The 24704-nt window shown below is 44.6% G+C and overlaps 3 protein-coding genes across 3 annotated transcripts in view; 1 reads left to right on the top strand and 2 right to left on the bottom strand.

Moving 5' to 3' along the window:
• Nucleotides 1-24704, top strand: part of LOC115311683 (NF-kappa-B inhibitor-interacting Ras-like protein 1) — a 137462-nt gene that overhangs the window by 41524 nt on the left and 71234 nt on the right. The gene's annotated exons all lie outside the window — the stretch shown is intronic.
• Nucleotides 959-22885, bottom strand: LOC8027189 (alanine aminotransferase 2-like). Its single transcript, XM_040207946.3, has 11 exons — nucleotides 22782-22885; nucleotides 19929-20056; nucleotides 18640-18753; nucleotides 16105-16234; nucleotides 14603-14682; nucleotides 13551-13684; nucleotides 10141-10246; nucleotides 9042-9107; nucleotides 8762-8917; nucleotides 1645-1757; nucleotides 959-1217 (listed from the first exon to the last, which is right to left on the bottom strand). Exons 1-11 carry the CDS (start codon nucleotides 22858-22860, stop codon nucleotides 1127-1129), a joined length of 1197 nt encoding a protein of 398 aa, XP_040063880.1. The 5' UTR covers nucleotides 22861-22885; the 3' UTR covers nucleotides 959-1126.
• LOC115315246 lies at nucleotides 6532-8137 on the bottom strand. Its single transcript, XM_029974461.4, has one exon. It carries the CDS (start codon nucleotides 7758-7760, stop codon nucleotides 6807-6809), a length of 954 nt encoding a protein of 317 aa, XP_029830321.2. The 5' UTR covers nucleotides 7761-8137; the 3' UTR covers nucleotides 6532-6806.

Genomic DNA, 24704 nt, shown 5'->3' with positions numbered 1-24704 from the left:
GTGTTTGTGTGTGTGCGTGTGTGTCGTGCTTAGAAATAAAAAGTACAAATTCCTCAGTTTCTAATTTATATTCAATATGATCGTACTAGTGCTGCCTATAATTATATGCCGTGTATATAGTATACCAATTTCATGATAATTGTACGGCTGAAATCCTTTTTTTTTTTTTTTTTTTTTTTTTTGCAGCGAGTTTCTGACTTTAGTTGAGAGAGTGTGCAGAGTGCATATGGGGTCTCAGAATGTTGGGGATGCACTAATAATAATAGGACACAATTAAAAGGCAAATCTGGTAGGGCCAACAGTTGACTTTCAATGCCAACGCCGATATACATATTTTTTTTTGGGGGGGGGGGGGGGGACGGTTGTTTTTATTTGTACACGTATGAACTGTAGCAATCGTTTTCGCCTCGTTGTTACCGGGTGTATGGGATAAATGAGAACCGCGTTCTTCTAATCGCCAAATTAAATTACGCATTGCCGAACGCTCAGCTCCCACCCATAGGGCTAGCGGTTGGCACCACGCGACCAAGTTTCAGAACTTAGCGTTATTCGATTCAAACGTTATGTAATTTTCGGAAATTTTCAATGGGGAAATGATGCTCACCGAAACCCGCGACTACATAAAGATGAATGACGTCTGCTACTGGGATAGGGCCGCATTTCCTCATTGGAACTTTCTGAAAATCGCTTAGTAACTTTTGAAACAGATAATGCTGAGTTCTAAGACTTTAATATCTGGCCCCATCTGCTGGCGCCAGATTTGGACCAAGACCAGCGTTGGGCGACGAGTAGTTAACTTTTGCGATAAGAAAAGCATGGTTTTCTTTTCTCTAAAATACCTAGTTTTCAAAACGTTTGCTGGTTACTGGTGGTGCACCTTCAGACTCGATATACTGTATAGCCATGCGACGTAATGCGCGTTGCCCTAAGACATTCTATTGGAATATGTTCTATTTGAACTAAAAGCTTTATGCACAGATGAGTTTACTGAAAGTCCAGTCCAAATAGCAAAAAAAGCGGTATCGTGTAATTTCTTGGATGGACCACCGTTTTATTTTACTCCTCAGCTCTCGTTCAACAACTTTTTTTTACATTGAGCAACCCGCTTCGGCCACCGTGGCTATATTCATTTGTATTGATTCGTGAGTTCTTCTTGGAAGTCCTTGATTCGGCCAAGCATGTCCAGGAGCTTTGCCATTGGTGGAAGTATGGTAACCCTGAAACAGATTTGCCAGTTAACAGATTGTGCCAAGCGCAGGTTTCAGATTTTGTTCTCTGGCTGCTAACCCCTATCTCAATCCATTCTGGTCATTTTCGATATGATGGATACACGCAATTGTAGTACTAGTGCATGTCATTACTAAGGGGTCTTCCGAGTCGACCCATGAGCCACAGACCTACGAAGGTGGCCGTACAAATTCCTGGGTGGCAATGTCCAGAATTCGTAATGCGACATTTGATTACCTTTCTATTAGTATCGAAGGGCATGCATAGTCCTTGGTGGAGCATCGAAGCGTTTGGGTATTGTTTTATTCATGGAAGCAGGATTACGCAGCCATCATTATTCAGAACGATCGCTATTATATAACTTACATATGTCATGGCCACGGAGGATTCGAGACGAGGGCCATAGCTCGTTCTTACCGGAAATGGCAGGTTCCCGGGAGTTGGCCAAACGCGCTGCCTGGTGTCACGCACACACCTTTTTTCTCGAGCAATTGACTCGCATAGAAATAGCTGGGCTCCTGACCAAGACTCTGCCCAAAGAGAAAGCAAAACATGAAAAACCGAAGATGTCTGAACGATTATATAGCCTGAAAGTCTAGGCTGGTTGAGAAGATAAGGAACTCTCTTCGGCAACAAAAAACTGCCAGCCACAGCAAAGATGAAGTATTGCAAAAGAAAAAAAAAGAAAAAAAAACACCAATTAGAAAACAATCAGCTACAAGTAACTCAGTGACTTTTTATTTAGTGAAAATAAACACATGGTTTCAATTAGAAACTTGCTGAGCGTCATCGAAAACCCCTAAATCAAATTTTAGAACGACCTGAAGCACGTGGGAAGCGAGGGGGTGCGCTGAAACATAGAGGTATTATAATGTACGCTAGAGGCTCAACTGGCGCTAGCGTCTATGCGACTTCCGGGATGCAAATTGAAGCAGACAGCAAACAGTCTACTTTTGCGGTGCTGCTGTGCATTTCCATTGGAAAACGCGCGTGCATTTTGTCTCTTCGCCGGAAAATAACATATATAACTTTTGTTATTTAGGTCGTACCGAATAGTATGTACTTTCATTAACATTGTAATAGTGTAATTGCTTTAGTTACAGCATTTTTCTTTGCCACTGAACGATGTTAAACTTTGCTATACTTCAGGCCCAAACCTCTGTTCCATGACAGGTATAATAACGAGCGACGACTCCAAGCAAAATAACGATCGAAAGGAATGTAGAGTGTGTTCAAGGTTCGCAAGCATTCTGGTGGTGCTTATATATTGCTTATATGCCCGTCCTGTCACTACATTATATGAAAATGATGCCGTCGTGCTTCTTTACGAGCGGTTAAAAAACATTCGAAACGTAAGAATAAATTATATGGGCTATGAAAGGTGTGTTTTTTTATTATTTCCTATGTCGGGCAGCTGTTATCGGGCACAGCTGTTCTCGGGCTTCTACCTATTTTCAAAACTTTCGAGCGTGCAGGTCATGTTTTGAACGCAGAACAAGCATATTCTCGGATATTCATGAGCAGACAGGATAAAGCAGTACTTATTGCAAATCGTTCTATATTACGTGACCTTCAATTTATTTTGATCGTCTGCATGCACAAGGAGTTACTGATCCAGTGTTACTGCGTACTTCTTGCGTGGTCTCGGTTTTCCACATGTCCTTGGTTCGTTTGGCACGTATATCCTCCGGGCTGGAAAGCGCCGACGCCGTGTTCGCGCTAAGAGTGTCTGACAGTGCACATAGGTACATGTACGAAGCCGTTTTAGCTCCGTCTTTAATTCCATGAATTTTAAATAAAAACTCTAACTAACTAATTAATTATTTCGTCTGCGTGACTGGGAAATGTTCCAGGCTATCTAGTACGTACGAATTATTGGTGATGTATGCTCTTATGATCAAGCGCAAAGAGAAAATGCACTCGCTTTTTACCATAGAAATGCATTATCGGAAGACAATTTCAGACTGGCTGCATGCTTTTTGTTTCAATTTGCCACAGCACACCAGCGCCAGTTGAACCTGAAATGACCACTCGTGCAGCAGCCGCAATGCCGGCCATGCGAAAACCCGGATGATATTCTTATCATTCGCATTATCGCATCGGAGATTTTGGTTGTAGCCTAAAGGTTCCCAGTTGGTCCAAACCATCGTCCTTTACCGAAGTGTACCAAAGTTCCTTCGTTGGTCTGGCACGACGTACCCTTCCTCCTAAAGAAAACATCAAATGTCAGGTTCCTCTGAGTTTTCTGCTTGAAACTGGTAAGCCATGTTTTATTAACCGTGATTGATTTATTTGTACATACTGCCACCTCGATTAAGGCAATTTCAGGAGTGGAAAACTGCGCTTCAATAAATCAGTATTAAAAAAACACACTAGAAATAACGATATAACAAGCACACATCAAGGCAAGATAAATTTTCCTATCTCTGAAATAAGGTTATGGTAGTGAGGCATGCGTATAGATCCATCAACATTCTTCCATAGCTCAATAGCGCGAGGAAAAAAGAAATGTTTAAAACAATTGGCATGAGATTGAAATGGTGTAATGTTAAAAGGATGAGACCGTGTGCGAGTGACTTCTGAAATTAACGTTGTTCATGCGCTGGATGCCGCGACCCCCATCAACAATTTTATGAATCATTTTCAACCGCTCCACAGTCCGCCTGAAAGACAAAGATTCAGTTCCCAACACTGTTATTTATTTATTTATTATTTATTTATACATACTGCAGCCCCACTGGGGCTATGGCAGGAGTGGGAGGTAAACACAGACGGTCCGGACATCACTGTGGACCACTGTCAACGGCACACAGAAATTCATCTGGTTGTAGTGATCGGATGTTTCCTGGTAATAAATTCCAGCGTTCAATGGTGTGAGGAAAAAAACTGTATTTAAACATATCAGTACGAGGATGAAAAGGTAAAATGTTTAATTCATGGTGGCTCCTAGTTGCAGTTGGCTCGAGAAACTTTATGTAGTTATGTAACGAGTCAAAACGTGATGAGTTAACCATGAAATACAGAGACTTTAGGCGCTCGATACCACGACGCTCAGAAAGAAGTCTTAGACCTAACACGGAAAGATTAGAAGAAGGAGAAAAGTTTCTGTCATACCGACGACAAATAAAACGTACCGATTTCTTTTGTACTGATTCGACCTTTTTTATATCGGACTCCTTGTAGGGAAACCAAATAATAGAACCATATTCGAGGATTGGGCGAATCAAAGTTTTATAAGTTAAAAGCTTAGTATCTTGTGGTGCCACACGTAAGGTACGCCGCAGGTATCCAAGTCTTTTAAGAGATTTGTTACATGTCGTATCAATGTGCTTAGACCAAGATAAATCAGGCGTGAAAAGGAGGCCAAGATATTTATATTCAAAAACTCTTTCTAGGCATAACCCGTCAAATGAATAATTAAACACAGAAGGTGATGAACGCCTAGAAAAGGTCATAAAAACCGTTTTACTAAAATTCAGGTTCATTTGCCAGGTTTTACACCACGTACAAAAATTCACGAAAGAATTGTTAAGAGTTATATGGTCATCTGAGGAGTTTATCACATGATATAGTACGCAGTCGTCAGCGTAAAGTCGGACCTTAGTGGAAATACAGCGTGGCAAATCATTGATATATAACAAGAAAAGTAGCGGTCCAAGAACTGACCCTTGTGGAACACCTGATGATACGTCAACTGTACTAGACTTGGATGAGTTGAAGTAGACAAACTGGGACCGTTGGGAAAGAAAACTGGATATCCAGTTCACAAGGTGATGATTATTTAGAATTAGGTTAAGCTTGTGTAGGAGTTTAGAATGAGGAACGGTGTCGAAAGCCTTTGACAAATCTATAAATATCGCATCAACTTGGATACCGATGTCAAGAGACAGACCGATATCATGAACAAACTCTGTTAGTTGTGTCATAGTACTATAACCGCGTCGAAAACCATGTTGGAAATCGCATAAAATATTGTTAGTATCGAGAAACTCTATTACATGCCTGTAGACTATATGTTCCAATAATTTGCATGAATGTGACGTTATAGAAATTGGTCTATAGTTTGACAGTGATTGTGAGTTGCCAGATTTGTATACGGGAATAATTTTTGCTAGTTTCCATGATGAAGGAACTGTGGCCGTTGACAGTGATTTCTGAAAAATAACCGTGAGATACCGACTGCACCATTGGGAGTACCTGACAATAAATGAATTAGGAATGTCATCAGGACCAGGACTTTTTTTAGTGTCTAACTTCAAAATCAGGTTTAGTACGCCCCGAACGTTCACATCTATGTCGTCAACCGCAGACTGCGAAACATGAGTAAAAGGAGGAACTTCGAAATTATCAACTGTAAATACTGACTGAAAGTACGTATTAAACGCTGTAGCGATTGTCAGCGCGTCCATAGTAGTTACGTCGTTAATTATAAACGAGTTTGAAATTGTGCTGCCTGGTAAAATAGATTTCCAGAATTTTCGAGGGTTGCATTTTATTAAGTTTTGTAAGGTAACACGGAAATAGAAGTCCTTCGCGGAATTAGTTTTTAGTCGGAGTTCCTCCTTAGCTTGAATAAACTGAGCAGACTTTACTGGGTCAGCGCAACGTTTTCCACTCCGCAGTCTGCCGACCCGTCGCGATAAATGTAATAATTCTCTTGTTATCCAAGGTTTGACAATGTTACTTTTTTTAGTTTTGAGTGGCACAAATCGCTGGATACACGATTTAACCAAGTCTTCAAAAAATGTAATGAGTACATTCACGTCACTGGAGATACTAAGTTGTTCAAACACTTCAAAGGAATAGCTTAATGAGTCAATTATGGACACATCATCGGCACGGTTAAAATCAGGAAAAGTGTGGTAAACAAAACGTGTTTTAGGGACAGGATAAGCAACAGAAACAAAGACTGCCCTGTGATCTGATATACCGTCAACGACTTCACATTCAAAATGGTTTTCTAGAAGAGGTATACTAAGAAATACCAAATCTAAAACTGACGACTCTCTCGTGCTCTCCTGAACAATCTGTTTTAAACCAAATGACAAAGAAAAGTTCACTAACTCTCTAGATATTTGAACGTCAGGACCAGATAGCGACAAAGACGACCACTGGATGCCAGGTAAATTGAAATCACCCATTAATATTAAATTGGAAGAAGACAGGTTATGCTCGTACATAAAGTCACATAAAGCATGTAACTGATCAATGGGAGAGCCGGGAGGGCGGTAGACAACGCCAACAACTAAAGATATATTATCCACATTAAGTTTGCACCACAGTGATTCAATCTGGGGAGGACCCTGTATAACTGAAAATTTAATATTGGACTTTAAAAAGAGTGCGACGCCACCGCCACGCCCGTACTTTCTATCACCTCTAACCACGCAGAAACCAGAGGGTGTAATTTCGGTGTCGTATATGCCATCATGTAACCATGTTTCAGTGACTCCAATAATGTGAGCAGAGTGGGAAGAAATTAGTGACAGAAAATCGGGGAACTTGTTTACTAAACTTCTGGCGTTAACATTCAAGACACAAAGATTTTCACTTAAACCGTCTTTTAAACCGCGGCCGAGTCAACGACCACCAGTAGATGGGGCGGTGGTAGTAGACTGGGCGGAGTAGTCGGAACACTTAACCAGAGTATTAGTTTTAACATCCCAATTATATCGCTCATTATTGATGAACACATGATCATATCGAAGGCGAACGGAGGAGCCACTGTCACGGAAAGAGGCCGTCGCATCCCATATTTTCTTTCGAACAGAACGGACATGAACAGAGAAGTCTTCCGATATACGAATATCTGAACCCTTAAGCTTGAAAGAATTTTTCAATACTTCCATTTTTTCGCGAAAATCAAGGAGTTTCATAATGACAGGACGTGAACGATCGTCGTGTTTTCGACCTATTCTATGGCACCTTTCAATACGTGGGCAGTCAATAATCAGTTTATCCGAGAATATTTTTGATACGTTAGAGAGTAATGACTCACTAGTTTCGTCTGCGCTTTCGGTGAGGCCATATAAGATTAGATTATTTCTGCGCGAGCGGTTTTCCATGTCGTCATTCCTCGCGACGAGTCTGTCTACCACACCAGACAATGACTTAAGCTCTATAAGCAGATTGTCACAAGATGTACAAGGGACACTTGGCGTGGCAGAAGGCGACTCGAGGGCAGCCATTCGTGCTTCAAGAGCGTCAAATCGGGAGTTAACTGACTGTTGGAATAATTTGATTTCAGCTATGTCCTGAGCCATCTTTTTCTGGCCAGCCAGCAATTCAGCAAACATATCCGAAACTGTGGGTTGTCTCTCGATATCTCTTCCGTCATTATCGCTCTCACCCGAATTAGCAGCCCTCGAGTCCTCTGTAACCGAAACTACGTTATCTTGTTTTGTTTTTTTTGCTGTCTTTTTTTGGTGGTCCTGGATTCGTTTCAACGTCTCCACTAAGGAGAAGGCTATTGATGCAATACACCAGCTGAGAGCACAGGTCAACAAAACAACAAATACCGTGATCGTATCCATGTGGGCGAGGAAATAGCAGTAAAAAGCGATTATCGGACCGTACACAATGAGCGTTCTGAAGGTAACATACCTGCGAAAGAAGCAGACAGCGGTTGAGCATACTGTCCTCGCTGCTATCGCCTCGCCCACTGAAGAGGAAAGATGCCGGTGAAGCTTTTCTATCCTCGTTAACCGACGTCACAGAACTGGGCCTTTCAATGATTGGACGATCCAGGAGGGCATCACCGACGGGGGTGACTTGCAGATTCACGGTTTGTAGGCCGTTAAGGAAACCGTGAACATCCTTAATTCCGCTGGCAAGGAAGTCCGTGGACGAACAAGACGGGTCGACCACGCAGCATGAAACAGTTGACGAAGCAGGAAGCGCCGGCAGTAGCTGGTATCCGTGCGCCGCGGTAGCATTGTACACAGGAACAGCGAGGGACACGAAGAACTGCGAAAGAAGCAGACAGCGGTTGAGCATACTGTCCTCGCTGCTATCGCCTCGCCCACTGAAGAGGAAAGATGCCGGTGAAGCTTTTCTATCCTCGTTAACCGACGTCACAGAACTGGGCCTTTCAATGATTGGACGATCCAGGAGGGCATCACCGACGGGGGTGACTTGCAGATTCACGGTTTGTAGGCCGTTAAGGAAACCGTGAACATCCTTAATTCCGCTGGCAAGGAAGTCCGTGGACGAACAAGACGGGTCGACCACGCAGCATGAAACAGTTGACGAAGCAGGAAGCGCCGGCAGTAGCTGGTATCCGTGCGCCGCGGTAGCATTGTACACAGGAACAGCGAGGGACACGAAGAACTGCGAAAGAAGCAGACAGCGGTTGAGCATACTGTCCTCGCTGCTATCGCCTCGCCCACTCAGACGATGGTGAGAAATGTCGATCAAAATCTTACTTTAATAACTGAAAAAAAAATTATAAGTTAGTTCACTAACTGATATGCAAGTTTACCAAAATGGTTTGCACTGCTGAACACTGGGAGAAAAGTCAAAGAAAAACAGATACCTTTGCTTTGTCGATAGCTTTTTGTGGTAGTAAAACTCGAGGGAAGGCGCACATGGCCCCCTGAATGGGGCTGCAGTAGAACCCTTCAATGCTGTTCAATGTGTTTTGTACCAGCTCCGCTCGATTCTTGAGGGACTCTAGGATCGTGTTCTTTTCCTTGCACAATCGGAATAAAAGACGTGGAAGAAAGAAAGCATAAAGTGAGTTCGCTGTCAAGTATTCCTATGTCAAGCCAAATTACTACTAACTCTGCTCAAAGCGAGTCTGATCCTGCAGTTACCTTGAGGTATAAGTCGTACGATGGGTCACCAAGCTGGGGAGGTTTGACGAGACAATCCAAAGCCACCTAGCGGGAAGTAGCAGTAATATTTTAATGGGGCGGGACTCTCTGTAGATTGACTATAATACAAGGTCATTAATGTGTGAACTGAGATAATCCAGGGATACAAGAAGTACTGCATCGCTAAATTATTCCCCCGTGATGTTATCTTCCTCAATAATAGGCCTATATGTGTGGCCGATTCTCCCACCGGCGAGTATAGTGGCGAGTCGGCGTCTCTGTCCTGCTCCATGGGTCACGGGATTAATTTTAATATTTAGATCAATATTTTTTTAACACTCTTTTGCGAGATTTATTTTGCATTTTTGTGTAATGCCTAACAGGTTCATTTAGATATTCAGAGAAGCAAAGATGGGCTGAGTTGTGTATCAAAATTTTTAATATGCTGATTAACCTAGGCTACATATTTTGGAGGTTATGGGGCAGATGTTTGGAAAAAAAGGTAAACCGAGAGAAAAATACGGCTTCAAATTTAGAAAACATGTTTACGGCCTGTGTCATTGACACGACCGCTGTGCCTTTCAAACTCTGTCAACTTTATAACCTATGTTCAACGCCCCCCCCCCCCCCCTTAAAAAAAAAAAAAAAAAAACTTTCTGGCTACGGTAAACTGTATACATACAACAATTCACAGCTGCTTTCGTAGTTGGTCATTATTTCGATCAAATGTAAGGCGTGGAGTTTTAACGTAAAGGAGACGAATTACTTTAGAAACTCGCGAGTGTAGAAGACTTTTAGTTAAGACATTTTGTGTTTACAACCGAAAGCATTATAAAAAATAAAAATCCCCCGGGCCATAAAGACAGTTTTTACTTTAAAATGTTTTTTTCCGTTCAGTGAAGAACGGGAGATACCTCTTTATCATACCGCTGTAAGCATTCTGGCGATTAGTAGGGAAATTTTAGGTTTCATTGGGTATATTCGTGATAAGTTGCATGTCATAGTTGGCTAATTCACCCTAGCACGCTTCACTGTACTATGTGATTCGTGTCCTGTCAACTGCTCTACATAAAGCCCGTCGTAGGGAATTTACGCTCACCTGCGAGAGAGTTGAGGGCAGCAGCTCAACCACAGCTTTCAGAAGTCTCTTTTCGTCGTCTCCATTCAGGTTCACGATCTCAAAGTAGCCACATTGTAGACCGTCTCTGTGATCACACGACATGCAGCATTAGACAGGCGAGGTTCCTGAATGCTCGTATAATTTCTTTGAGCGATGTTATTGCAGTTATTTAGTACGAGTTCCTCCTATTTTTTTTTTCTATCCAGACTATATGTGCAAATTAATCTGGACAATTATATGGCTCAGAACAGGCAGACGGACTCGCACCGTATGTCCGAAATTTTTAAACACAAATGTAACGCAGTTTATCCTAGAGCTATGGCATCTTGGCCTAGTGAGTAAGCGTTGGGAGTACACGTGAGGAGCGATTGACTCAACAAGGTTCGCACGTCTCGAACGGGGAATCGTTGTCCTTAAAAGGCTTCATGATTGTACTGTCAGGTTTCAACGTCTCTTAAACACTTGATCTGAGACACCCATAAATCATGGCCGCTCATTCCAACCGCCAGAACCAACCACACTCCAGCTACTACTTCTTTCTCCTCAACCCGGCGGCTCGGCTGAGCGTAGCAACGGTCGACGAGTCTCGTCGGCGAAACCGATACCTTACAATCCTCCCCCCTTAGATTAAATGTTCAGCCGGTCTTCACAAAACTTCAGCAGCTGGTCAACATGTGCCAGTCCCGCTGGTCGTCCAGTATTGCGGTCCTTCAAGCGATAGGCATTCAGCCCCACTTTCCCCACCACCACGAATGGCCCAGAGCATCTCGGTGCCAATTTTGCCGCCACGCCCTTGCTGGCATCGCTCAGAGTGCAGATCACGGAGCACTAGATCACCGATCCTAAAGTTACACTGTCGTCGATTTCTGTTGCAGTAGCGGCGCTGCTGCTCTTGGGCTCTTCTCTGGTTTTCTAGCGCAAACTCGTGTGCGTCTTGCTGCCTAGATGTCACCTCTGCCACGAAGCCTGGAGCTCGGCTGTCTGGTGTAGGAAGTTGACCGGGGTTTTGTTCCCATGGTTTGCGGAGCTGGCGCCCATAGCACAGAAAAGCTGGCGTGTACCCTGTGGTCACACTTTCGCAAGTTCTCATCGCGAATGAAACTTCGGGGACACGTTGGTCCCTGTCACGATGGTCACGGCAGTATGCCACGAGGCACTGCTTTACTGTTGCGTTATGCCGCTCTACCATCTGCCCTGCAGGGCGGTACGGTGCCGTGTGGCGGTCTTTGATGCCGAGGTGCTTCATGACGTTCTTCCACAGCCGAGAAACGAAGACTTTTCCATTGTCACTGGATATGCTTTTTGGGAAGCAATGCCGACAAAACACCTCAATCATCTTTTCCAGGACGGCCTTACTGGTCGGAGCGCGAAGGGGAAATAGTTCAACAAACTTCGTGAACTTGTCGATGACCACGAGAAGATATCTGTGGTGGCGTTTTGATATAGGCAATGGCCCAATGATATCTACGCTCAGCTGTGCCATAGGTTCCTCTGCCCAGGTACTGTCCATTAGTCCCCCCGGCTTTTGACGACGAGGCTTCAGAGTCTGACAGGACGGGCAAGATCGCACATAGCGTGAAACGTCAGACCTCATACTGATCCAAAATACCTTTCAGTGACCCGCTTCAGAGTCTTGAAGTACCCCAAGTTTCCACTTAAAAAGTTATCGTGTGACAACTGCAGTACCGTCTGGCGTATTTGTTTTGGAACCCAGATGAGTTTTCTTTCCCCTGAAACCTTTAGTAGCTGTCCGTCATGATCGATTTCACTATCATTAGAAACATGTTGTGTTCGACGTGCCTCTGTTTCGTCGGTCGGTAGAGTTCGGTCTTGGAGGTAGCGAATTACCTCGGAGATTTCAGGATCTTTCTGTTGTTCATCAGCCAGCTGGGATGCATTGAGGAGGAGGGATATGTCCGTCTCCTCCACTGTGGCATTTTCCTCGAACCGAAGTGGGTGCTCTGGCTCCACCGTCTCTATGGGGAACCACTCATCGGTTTCGGTGTCCAGTGCTTCCGACGGCGGTACCGTGACTAAAGCAGGGAACCTGCTCAAAGCATCAGCTGGGATGTTTGCTGCTCCTTGACGGTGTCTGATGAGGCAATCGAAACCTTGCAAGCGTAGCACCTATCGACGTACCCTGCTTGAGGTCTGTTTCGTGGTGAACATCCACTTGAGAGAAGCGTGGTCGGTGTGTACCTCAAACGTGGTATGCTCCAAATACGGCCTGAACTTGTCAATGGCCCAGACTACGGCCAAACACTCCCATTCTTGCACGGTGTAGTTCCTTTCAGCTGCGTTCAGAGATCGACTAATAAATGACACTGGCCGCAGTGAAACCTGACAATATATATCAGGGGTCTCAAACTCATTCAAGTGTGGGGGTCAAATAGCCCACACCGGAAAGGTCGCAAGCCAACGTAAGACGGGGGAGGGAGGGGGGGGGGGCATAAAATTATATAGCGAAGAGACCTCGCTCTTTATACTTTTTGTAAAATCACAGTTTTGCCAGTGAGGTCTTTCACTTCTATGTGTTTTATGACTACTCTGGGCCCTGCCGGTGATGTGATAACTAGAATTAAAATGACACCGCCCCGCCAACGTGTAACTAGAACTAAAATGACACCGCCCGCCAACGTGCTGCTATTTTTAATAGAACAAGGGAAGAAGTACACTGTCGTTCCCGAGCTCTAAACATATTTCTAAAAACAAAACAAAAAATCGGTTAATTTGGCAGTTCTTGCTTTCCTTGCGATTTTTATTACAACACTCTGAGCAAATGCTTGATTTTTAATTGTGACATTTTTTGAAGGCGAGGATCCCGATCTCGTAGCTTTATTTTCGGCTGTTGCTCCGGCTGATCGAAAGTTCGCGCAGCCCGAGATGCACCCTTCAACGAATAGCTCGCGCTTGAGGCCTGGTAGCGAACAGTTGTACCTTACAAAAAAGCTGGGAAGCAAAAAATGAAGCGAAACTAACGGCAAATAAACACAGATAAGTGTAAACTATGTGAATGCGTTAAAAGAGCAGCGCAGGTTTCAACGTCTCATAAACACTTGATCTAAGACACCCGTAAATCATGGCCGCTCATTCCAACCGCCAGAACTAACTACACTCGAGCTATCTACTACAGCGGAGCCGCCGGGTTGAGCTATCTACTCAACCCGGCGGCTCCGCTGAGCGTAGCAACGGTCGACGAGTCTCGTCGGCCAAACCGATACCTTACAGTACACACACGCCTGTCCATATCATATTGAATGTAACTATATTTTGTAGGCATATAGCCAGTAATAGATAAAAACAAATATCACTCGGAACTGCTAAATTCGGATATGAACGGCAATATACTATGCGGCCACCTTACTATCGATGCAACGCAGGCTACTCACTCTGCCATGATACCCTTCGATAATGAATTGAAGGTGATGAGCTGTGTTTTGGACCAGGGATCTCCCATCTTGTGCATAACCTTACGAAAACTGTGAAATGGGGCATGCTCCGTGTAGATGTTGTGCTCAAACACCTACGAAACAAATGTATGCACATTTTATGGTTAGCTGCTCCTCACAAAATATGTAGTTTGTTGTGCGAATGCCACGACCTAGAGGTGACTTTTAGAGTATTTTTATCCCATGAATCTGAATATCACGTCCGTTTTCTCCGAAGATCTAACTAAACGAAAGAAAACACAAAAAACCTCCGACCAGTCGTTCCGTTATAAAATAATCTTTCGGCCCTTTTATGACGTGTCGTTCGTGTGGGCAGTGCGTGCAATTGCAAGCTTGCCAGGTATATTTCCACGCACTGACAGCGATCGTAACGTCTTTTTCTGACTTCTTTTTTATTATTTTTCTTTAATGGCAAGAGTGCGCGTGCATAGCTTTGATAGGCGTTGAAGATGCGCGAGAGCGGATATTCCGAAAACTCCTTTTATGACGTCATGCTCCGGGAAGGGGAAGCTTCAGCGGTACTTTGAAAATGATTTTCTGCAGCCTCCGTGCACCAAATTGAAGAACAATCATGATATTCGTGATCCTGGTGGCCAAATGAAAACGATTTAAGGGTTTTTCATCAAATACAGAACTGCCTCAGTTTCCCTTTAAATTCAGCTGTTCACATTACTAAAGAATTGACGATGCTCGTGCTAATTTTAAATTGACCATCCTACGGCATAGCTGTCTAATTACGTTATTTGTCCGCTTTGTGTGGATAGTTACGTTTGCAAAATAGACGTAAAATATTTAAAGAATGTTGGAATCAGGGATTCGACAAGAGGTTGTATGAAGTTTAGCTAAGCACGAACAAAGAATTCTCGGCAAAAAATTACAAATTGATTGGTAAAATTGATAGAAGCGATCTCCGACAATGACTTAGCTAGCATGTTTGTTGCAAGGGCATATCTGAAAGGAAAAGAGTCAAGTGATAAAGTAAAGGGACTTGCCTCATCAGCTAGAATTATTAGGTTGTTTTGGTAAGAAAACCGGATGATGTCCACGATTCTCTCGGCTGAGAGGACCGTTGCTGAAATAGCCAACAAAAATTTGATCCTCTTATGAACACCACGCCACGCCCGTGTTTTAAGGCCTGTTGGCTACTCCTTAAAAAGCATAATGCTTATTTTTCGGGCATGCGCATTGGTGTCTGAGCAGTGTTAGGAGGTACGGAATGTAATAAAAGGGGGGGGGGGGGGGGGTATATGGAAAGGAAAGGCCACTACACAGTCTTCGCATTTTAGTATTGCTTTCGCCCGCATTATGTAACTATAATCGGTGGCAGTTTAGGGGAAGTCACCTTTCCCCCTTTAGCAGAGTGAACTCAGGATAGGAGGCGACCTTCTCTCCAGCGTTAGCTCTGCTAAAGTGGACAGAGATGGGATGAGCTTCCCCTGAACTCTGAACCTGTCACCGACTAGAGTGCTTCTTGCATTGAAATAAACACAGACAACGACGAAAGCGCCAAATGTTTAAAGGTGGCAGAAACAGGTTAGCCAGTTTACCCACGATGGAAACGAAAGCAAGTAAATACGCTGGAGTATACCAGAGCGGGATATACGGAATTATCACACAAGCGCCGCGCAGTGGCGACGCTCCAACACAAATCAAGGTGGCTTGGCTTAACAATGGCTCGACTCCCGCAGGGGAAATTGAAAACGTACTCTGCAACTCGTAAAAAGGCAATGGTAGGACGGAACAAGAAGCGTAAATCTCATTAAGCGTAGTGGGCCCGCGCAACACCACCTAGAGCAATCAAAGCCCGTACACTAGAATTTCGACGTCATCACAGTGAGATCGAGCGAAGACACCGATTGGTTACGAGCGCTGCGTCAGTGCTCGGCTGGGCCTCCTGTCCAATCAGCCCGGTGCCGAACGAAAAACGTTCGGCACCGGGCTCGGGTCTAATTGCTGTGTTGGCGCCATCCGATTGGGGTGACGCTTCACGGAGGAAATGTGGGGCGTTCAGGGGCCTTCATTATTCTAGATGGTGTTGACCCGGGGCCTCAACCCCAGCCGCAGGGCCCAGGCAGGTTGTGCATGCCTGACACCGTCCCCGGACTCTCTTCCAAGCCGGGTGAAAAAAGCGGCGGTACAGGGAAAACGGACGACACGCACCAAGGAATTTCATTTTATGAAATCCAGATAGATTTTCCCATGATCCCAAGCTCGCCCGGTCTGGAAGAGCGTGTTCCTCTTCACACGGTCCTGCTTAGAGGAAAGGCGACCCGCACGCGGTTAAAACTCCCTTCGTCTCCCTTCGCACCATGCTTTTCTGCACGCCCGAGTACCCTTGCGTTTTACCCCCTAGTCCCCTAGTCCTTGTTTCATCTTTCTAGGTGTGCCATGCATCCTCTCTTTTTTTTTTGCGTAATGTTGGTGATTATTCCAGTGATCTCTCGCATTAGTGTCTCCCGTAGCGGATGTGAATTACAGAGGTGCCCTGTAATACCTGTTGGGTTGCCAGGATTGACAACGAACAGGAAACGCGGCTCGCAGAACTTCCGGGATGCGTCAAGTGACCTCTGCATTCTGGAGATACTGTGAGCCCAGCCATTGTTTTCGTCGAGGTAATAAAGAATCTGCGGGAAAAAAAAGCACTGTGGTCTATTACGACCGGCGGCACGCATCCGCCTTCGCATCTCGTACGCCGGACGCGTATTGGGATTTCTTCACGGAGTAAAATTGTGGGGCGAATCCGGGGTCCCTGATTGGCCTTTTGTCCAGCAACGTCACAAACGGCGGCTATGTGGCGCAAGCTGCCGCCCGTTATAAAAAGTGCAGCCATTAAAAGATCCATCCTTCCATCCATCCATCCGGTTTCTTTCCTGACTCGACACGTTTCCCTGGTTTGCGGTAGCGAGAGGAGAAAATAAGGGAGGAAGGGGAATTAACCAAAGGAACCAAAAAGTTGTTTTGGCTACAATTAAATTTACACACGAAAGAATAAACAAATAGGACGGAACACAGAACACAGCATCTTTAAACTAACAACGAACAAGAATGCTGTGTGGATGGGCGTTTAGGCTGGTTCACACAGCCTAAAGAAACGTTACGAAACGCTACTATGTGAACCAGCCTAAAGGCTGGTTCACAAAGTATTGTTTCCTTACGTTTTCTTACGTTACTTATAAGCCACCGAAAGGTTCGTGTTTCGAATGTAGCGTGCCAGGCTATCTCCTTGAACTGGCAGTCACGCTTAATAGGAAGCCCCTTGGTGACTTGTACGTAAACTTGTGCAACGTAACGTAACGGAAGAAAACCGGGCCGTGTGAACCAGCCTCCAAGTCCTAGTAAGCGCCATATTTTGTGCGGATTCGTTGCCGGGGTGTTGCTTGTTAAAGGCGGTACTCCGGTGCTTTCTTCATAGTCCCCAATTTTCACGAAAATTTGCTAAGGACACCAACAGACATCGCTGAAATATTAACCCAAATATTCGGCCAAAATAAGTTTTTTTTTTTTTTTTTTCGCGAAGTTACTGAATTTAGAATTTCGGTCCTCGCCGTGTTTTTGAAAGTGAAAGTCTCTACTGGCAACATGAAAAAAAAAATGACGTCCGGGGAAGACAGGGGTTCACTTTTTGGACTGTAGACTTTATTATTGGAAGGCAGGGGTTCACTTTTTGGACTGTAGACTTTATTCCTAACTCATTGCAAGCTCTTCATGGTGTCAAGTGAATGCTATAGAAGCTCGCTCCCTCACCCGCGCAGCAGCACGAAACAAATGCTCGGCATAGTCCATTTTTTCGACTGCCCGCTCGACCAACCAAGCCAGCTTTATTCCCCTGACTTTACGGCATTGAAAAGCGCGGGTATATTTGAATCTTATTGGTTTTGGCGTCATTATCACTTGCCGATTTCACAATAACTGTTCTGAATTTCGCGATACTAAATAGCACACCGGAAAGGGTAATAAAGGCCGGCGGTTCCGTAAATATAGTTAGTCAGGGTAACTACAGAAATCGCCGGAGTACCCCTCCCCTCTAAATAAATGCTCCAGCGATTTTTTTTTTTTTGTCTCTGTTTTGGCTAAAGATTAGCTAAACACACCGATAGACACGGCTGCACCACTCCCCCGAGTATTGCGGGAAAATAAATATATTTCTTGAAGTTATAGAATTTTCAAATTTCGTTCACATCCTATTTCTCAAACCGAGACCCCCTACTGGCAACACCGTAGTGTGACGACAGAAATGGTACAAAGGGGGCAGTAAAATAAACAGCATACCGGGAAGACTAAAGTCCTGGTATTCAGAAAATGCAATTTGGGTAGCTCGCAACACGGCCGGAGTATCCCTTTAATAGACCGCATCTAAAAATCGCAAAAGGCCGCGCGCGAAGTCATGTACGCTTCTGCTTGCCCCCACGTGATAATGAAAAGAGCGAGAGGGTAACGCGGTTGCTCGCCTGCCTTCGCCCGCTCGCTGTCGCCTCCAAAAAGGTTGCTTCTGACTTCTGCTACAGCTGGTTGTACCTTGAGTTCCCGGCATTCCTTTCGGCGCCGCGAGCGACGCTACTCGCGTTGTCAAAGATCTAGTAAAGCGCACTTTTCTCTTTTTTTAATACATTTTTTTTTGTTTGTTTAGACGAGAAAGGCCTAAATCAGTGCAAATTCTATCGAGCATAAAACTACCATAACCAAATTCTTTTCACCGAAGGAAACAGACCGACTAAACCTCCTTGATGCGTTTGTGTGAATTTTATGAAAATGCTTTAAGACAGACCGCCGTGCTTACAAAGTTATTTTCACTTTTTTTTAAATTTTATTTAAAATGCAGTTGACAGTGCCGTTGTGCCCGGTTAATTTCGTTATCACTGGCATTTCGTGCCATACTATAGTTGCTGGCATTTCGCACCATACTGTTAGATTCGCGAAAGTATAAATCTAAAATTGCACCATAGGTTGGTCAGAACGTACGGCAGAATGGAAACGCTAAATGGTGTGCCTGGGTATCGTGTTGAACATAAAGACCGAGTAGTGTACGTACCTTCTGAAATCCGAACTCATCGAAAAAATGGTGGAACGCCACGTACTGGGGCATGCAGGTCATGGCGCCGGGCGGCTTTCCGTTCTTGCACTCCTTCAGCACGTTCATCACCAACTGTAATAACGGCCAGACTTAATGGGCGAATCTCACCATGATGCGACAGAAAGCAGACATATGTTTGTGGAGGCGCCCGTATCTCTTGTGTCGCTGCAGCGTACGGCGACAACGTCGATACTGGGTAACGTGGCGCGTGTTCGACAAGGCTACAAAGGATTCGATTCTAGTGTGTTCTTTTCTTCACCTTTTAGATGGAGGGTATTTAGAAGAAGAAAAAAGGCTTATGGGAGGCAGTTTGATCGACATTACGGCATACATCAGCGAGGTAAAATATGTAATTTTCCGTTAACCGACCACCTTTTTCACTCTGAACGATAAAAACATGCAAAAATTATAAAAAGAAAATATTAAATGTAAACCTAAAATAAAAAAAAAACGCGCTGAACATAAGAAGGTATCGAGAAAAACAAATTGTACTGGTTTTTAATTTAATCTTTACAGATTTTTTTTTAAGCCATGAAAGCTCCGCTAAGGCGGTTTGTAAAAGTGAGTTATGCGGCCAGGGGGACATAATATAGGAGGATAATCATCAGGATAAGTCGGCTAATTAACTAAATATCTTAATTAACTTTTTCAATTAGTGGACATAAACATATGGTTCCAATTAGAAACCTGTTGAGCGTCATCAAAAACCACCAAACCAGTCAATATTGGAAAGCGTTGGAAGCACGGTGGAGCTCTCAAGTTCCCACTCGTGACACGGGAGCAAGGCTGCCGCTGCGATAAGGCGTCCGCGCGGTTCTTCCGTCTCTCATCCTCCGGGTTTTCTCAGCCCAGCCTTGTGCCTGCTGCACGAGTGGTCAGTTTAGCGCACCACTGGCGCTTCCCACGCGCTCAGAGTCTTTCTAAAAATTTTTCGATGACGATCAGCAAGTTTCTAAGTGGAACCATATGTTTATTTTCTCAAATTAAAAAGTTAAATAACACATTTTAGTTAATTATTCGGCTTATTGTGATGATTAGCCCCCTATATTATGTCCCCCTGGCTGTGTAACTCACCTGCATCAACCGCCATTCACGGCTTTTTAAAACAAATCGGTAGAGCATAAAAAAAAACACCGGTATATAGAAAAATGAAAATTTACACTTTCAACCAATGCCTCCTCTACAAAAGATGAAGTGTCGTTATCAAGAGTCTCTATGAGGGTCAAGTGTCCCGATCAAGTCCTTACCGTTGCGCCGTGGAACACTCCGGAACAAATGAACACATCGTTCATATGAGCCTGAACGCCGTCCCGTTCACTGATGTATTGGGCCACGTGTTGACGAATAATGCTAACTCCCTTGAACATTAGGGATCCTGCAAAATACGAATTGGCAAAAATGGATCCTGCAAAATACGAATTGGCAAAAATCCCTACCGAACGTTCTCCAGAATGTCGGCTGACCGATCCATCTCTTGGTTCCGAATATTAGTAACCGCGTATCGCGCACTACTGCACAACGCGACGTCAAGGCGCCAGAAACGTGATATACGAAGCAAAAATAATAATAATATTAAAATAAAAATACTGACTTTTTTTTAAATTTTATTTCATCCGTTAGGTCCGAACGGCTTCGGACTCGCGCTCTCCAGCTTGACAGTCCACGACAGCGACACTCACGTCTGCTCGCGATTTTTGCCGCAACTTCTCGGACCAATCACTAGGATTGCGACATCCGACAGCATGACGGCTTTTGTGACGTCATTTGTTGCCACTTCGGGACCTATTTCAGGACCTCTTTCAATGCATGGGCGGATGTATAGGACGTTAAACACACCAGTCGGAGACGCCTTCCCGACACCGCAGCAGGATTAGCCACTCGTGTTCTCTGCAATGTTGATCTACAGCTACAGCCCTTCCAGCATTCTATAGCCCATTGGTTCGGCAATCCACGGTCTGCCAGACGCTTATACTACCAAGTTTTTAGTCGGATGAATTTCGCTTTCATCGACGGAAATAAGAGTAATCTCTGCTCGTATACAGTACGTGAGCTGGATTCGGCTGACGACGTGCTTGAACACTGCGGATGCATCGGAGTGAAAAGGCGGAGAGCTTCTAGAAGGATAGAAGGCAAGGAATGGGGGGGGGGGGGGGGGGGGGGGGGGGGGGGGGGTCCACTTTTATTTTCAAGATTTCATACCAAAAATACTGCTTTGGGCTTCCTATTTTTGAGCGCTATAGCTTTCTTTTCACTTTGGAAATGGTGTGCAGTTAGTAAAGTTCTAGTTTAAAGTAATTTCTTAACAATGTACGCAGCACATCATTTTCTTCGAGCATTGAAAAGCCAAGCATGTGGTGTGGCCACAATGGCGGCACGTGCCAACAAAACGCGCCTGGTTCTGGAGAAATAAAAACCGCACAATGGGATGGTACAAAAGTAGAAGGAGCGCACAGGACAGACTCCTACTTTTGTCCCGTCCTTTTACCTTGTTCTGGCCACGAGTTGAAGGGATATCCAGTGTTGCCCATTTTGGCAGGGGGAGTTTACTAATAATTTAAAGGTGCAAGCGAGCTGGACAAGAATGACGATGATTATCCCCGGAGAAAAGGAACCTAGCTGTAGTTCGCTATCACCAGCTAACCCAGAGAAAAAAGCGCAGTATGGCGCCGCATTCACTGTACGTTGGAGATAGACTAAGGCGACGAGTGCCGATGCACCTTTCAAAAGTGAGAGCTTGAAGGCGCTCACGTTGGCGTAACGAGAATATCCTGATTGGTAGATAGGGTCATGACATCACAGACACACTCGCGGGAATTTCAAACAACGCTATCAGATTAGCTCAGTTACGGAACTGCTCATAGACGCTGCATGCACGGACAGTAACCCCCCCCCCCCCCCCCTTTCACTCACCACGACTCGCCTCCCGTCGTTCGACGCACCGGACGGCTGCTATAGACGCTTAATAGACACGCGCCAAATTACAGCCGCCATTGCTGACCTTCTCTTGTCTTACCGAGATGCCGAGCAACTGAAACGGTAGTTGACAATCCTCTACAAAGGCCGATGCTTTAGAAAAGGACACAATTGAATCTAAAACGGCAATAATTTTGCCTGCTATGGTAATGATGAGGTGAAATAAACGAAATAAGAGGAAAAACTGAAGGTCAGTTATGGCGGCGTCCATGCACAGCTGCTGCAAAGCGTCTATAGGGTAACTGCCGTGTGTTCTATGGAATACGTAAGTTTCGAAGCACAGCGTCTGGATGGCGTTCCAGCGTACTCTGTAGAAGACACAGTTCGTAAACGAAAGTCTAGATGGCGCTTCGAACGACGGGAGGCTGACTGAAGGGAGTGAGGGGGAGTACCGGCCTTAGAAGTGCCTCCTTCCGCGGGAGTTCCACAAGTGAGGTAATCTAGTAACGTTGGCTCCGTTGAAACGTGACGTCACTCTTGGAATGAAAGTGATTAAAAAATTACATGTAATGCGAATGAAAGGACGCCGCATGTCTCGAATGATTTCACTTTATAAAGTAATTCGTTTGCCTCAAAGAAAATATTCGAAGAATTTTAGGCGGAGGCGGGATTGGGACCCACGGCCCCTCGGTTACGAGCCAGACACGCTACCGACTAGACACGCTTGAATGGCTTTGGAACGAGCGGGGGTTTATATGTTTAGCCATTGCGTTCCTCTCTTAAAGGCGGAGCTTAAGCGTCCTGTAATTTTGGCGTTGCTTGATTGCAGACTGCGTTTAAACTTTTCACAAGGACGTCTTTAGGTGGTGCATGTGTCATGCTGAAATTTTATGAGTGTAGGTCTTAGGGGTAAAACATATTTACTCTGGGGGTTCGATGTATACTAGCAGTTCACACCTGATGGTGTTACCTCTCAAAGTCTAAAGGGGCGACTTTCCAACATGGCGTCCCTGAGTCGAGTTAAACTTCTAAGTTCATTCATCGGCCAAGTTACTCGTGTATGAACTGACTTTGTCACGCTCTGTGTAAGTCATGAAAAATGTGAATCATAAGGATTCCTCTAAATGTTTGGCACAGCGCTTTTTATCCCGCCTTGGTTCGTTGCCGTGCTCCAGTTAGAACCTCACCGACGCTGTTTCCGGGACAATGGTCGAGGATCAAACGAGCTCTTGACACCACGTCACTGGGCAGCCAACTTTCTTCCATAAGCTGCGGCAGCGCGCAAGCAGCAACGAGCTGAAAAAAAAAAAAAGAATTAAGGAAAAATCTTACAGCCTTTCCACCCTGGTGAAGAAGGAAGACCAGCGGAGCTGTACAACAGAAAGTAATGGCCGGCCGCAAGTCGGCAAGCCAGAGTGGAAAGGCTGCCGCCATCTATGAGCGACGGCGGCAACCAGATACCTGTGTGGTGAACTGTGATCAGACATTTCAACGAGGTGCAAGAAAGAAGAAGAAGACGGGATTTGGAAAGAACAGAAGCACGAGACAACAGGCAGAAAAAGCAAAGGTGTTTGGAACAACGAGGGCGACAGCTGACTGGGGGTTCTTTCTGAGAGCCGTCGACGCAAACAGAAACGACTGGGCGTAACTGCGAGGGACAACCGGGCCGTATTGTGAAGACGATGTTCCGTCGTCCCGGACGACTCACAGTGGCGGCTGCACCGACCATGGAAGGCGTCACCACTTCGTTGCCAGAACGCCACATCACCACTTCGTTGCCAGAACGCCACATCACCACATCGTTGCCACAACGTCACCACCGTCGTTGTCAGGTGAAGTGAAGTGTTTCACTCTGACCTCCACAAACCTTTTTGACTTGAGACTCGCATTTATTATTCAGTGGCTCATCAACTAGTTGTTTTATGGCTACCCGAAGGGAACTGTGTATCCCGTAACGTATCTCATGATTTTCTTTAGATTTGTACCGCTATTGTTTTTCAACGGAACTACTAAAGCTTACACAAAACCAGTATTTGCCTCGTCAATAATTTAATGCATTGAAATAGAGATTGACCTCAAAATATTTAATGCATTGAAATAGAGATTGACCTCCTCACAACCTGGCTTGCCGCCGTCGCTCATAGATGGCGGTAGGTGTCCAGAGTTCGGTGTCTTCGTTTCTTTGCGGGGGACACGATCCTGGGGAAACTAGCCCTTAACAGCTCCGCTGTAAAACAGTACATTGGATTTAGTCCGCACGTCACTCCTAGTGGGACTTTGGCAAGATCCTACAAGGTCGATGGACCAATTTTTCACTGGCGTCGAGTCGCTGGCTTTTGGTGGCTTTTTGCGCCGTGCACTAGCCATCGTGTCATCTGACAATTGTACCAGGCATTTTGCTTCTCGCCTGGGTGCTCTATTCTAGAGGGCGGCACTATGGCGGTACTCTGATTTCGTTTCGTGTTTTCCAGTTGCCTGTTTTTTTGTCATCAGCGGCTCAAGCGCAGTTGTTCAGTTTACACTTTCAAATAAATATTTGTTTGTACGAGTACACACGCGCTTTGATTCGCTGATTTGCGTACCTGGCGGGCAAAGGTGAGGGGTCGAATTCCTGCTCCATGGCCATCGCTTACGTCCACACTGATGATATCGGTGAATGTAAATTTCTTGCCCTAGTGAAAAATTGTGGTTATAGCAATGTCCCACACATAGATGTTATTCTGTCCGGACAGACAGCTTTTTCACATATGGGGCGTTCAAAAGTCGCCTCGTAATGTTCCCAACACGGAAAGCGTTCATCTCACCTTTCAAAATTCTGCAATATCTAAATCGTTTTTTTTTTTACTTTTTTTAACCCTACAATTCTTGTTTTCCTTCTTCCCTCTCGTCAGTTCTTAACTAGGTAGGGCTCTTAAACCTTGCTTTGAGAAACTTTATATATATATATATATATATATATATATATATATATATATATATATATATATATATATATATATATATATATATATATATATATATATATATATATATATGTATATATATATATATATATATATATATATATATATATATATATATATATATATATATATATATATATATCGTTA

The sequence above is a fragment of the Ixodes scapularis genome, unplaced genomic scaffold (genome assembly GCF_016920785.2).
Source record: "Ixodes scapularis isolate PalLabHiFi unplaced genomic scaffold, ASM1692078v2 PGA_scaffold9__187_contigs__length_104089568, whole genome shotgun sequence".
NCBI lineage: Eukaryota > Metazoa > Arthropoda > Arachnida > Ixodida > Ixodidae > Ixodes > Ixodes scapularis.
The sequence above is the reverse complement of the archived record's forward strand: the minus strand, read 5'-3'. Positions and strand labels throughout refer to the sequence as shown.

What these genes read in the sequence shown, in the direction of transcription:
- LOC115315246 (XM_029974461.4), bottom strand. Translation starts at nt 7,760, where the DNA reads ATGGATACGATCACGGTATTTGTTGTTTTGTTGACCTGTGCTCTCAGC.
- LOC8027189 (XM_040207946.3), bottom strand. Translation starts at nt 22,860, where the DNA reads ATGGAAGAAAGTTGGCTGCCCAGTGACGTGGTGTCAAGAGCTCGTTTG. An exon ending in GAGTGTTCCACGGCGCAACG is followed by an intron (nt 18,754 to 19,928) that starts GTAAGGACTTGA and finishes CCGTTATTACAG; the next exon opens with TTGGTGATGAACGTGCTGAA. An exon ending in CGTACGACTTATACCTCAAG is followed by an intron (nt 8,918 to 9,041) that starts GTAACTGCAGGA and finishes CGATTGTGCAAG; the next exon opens with GAAAAGAACACGATCCTAGA.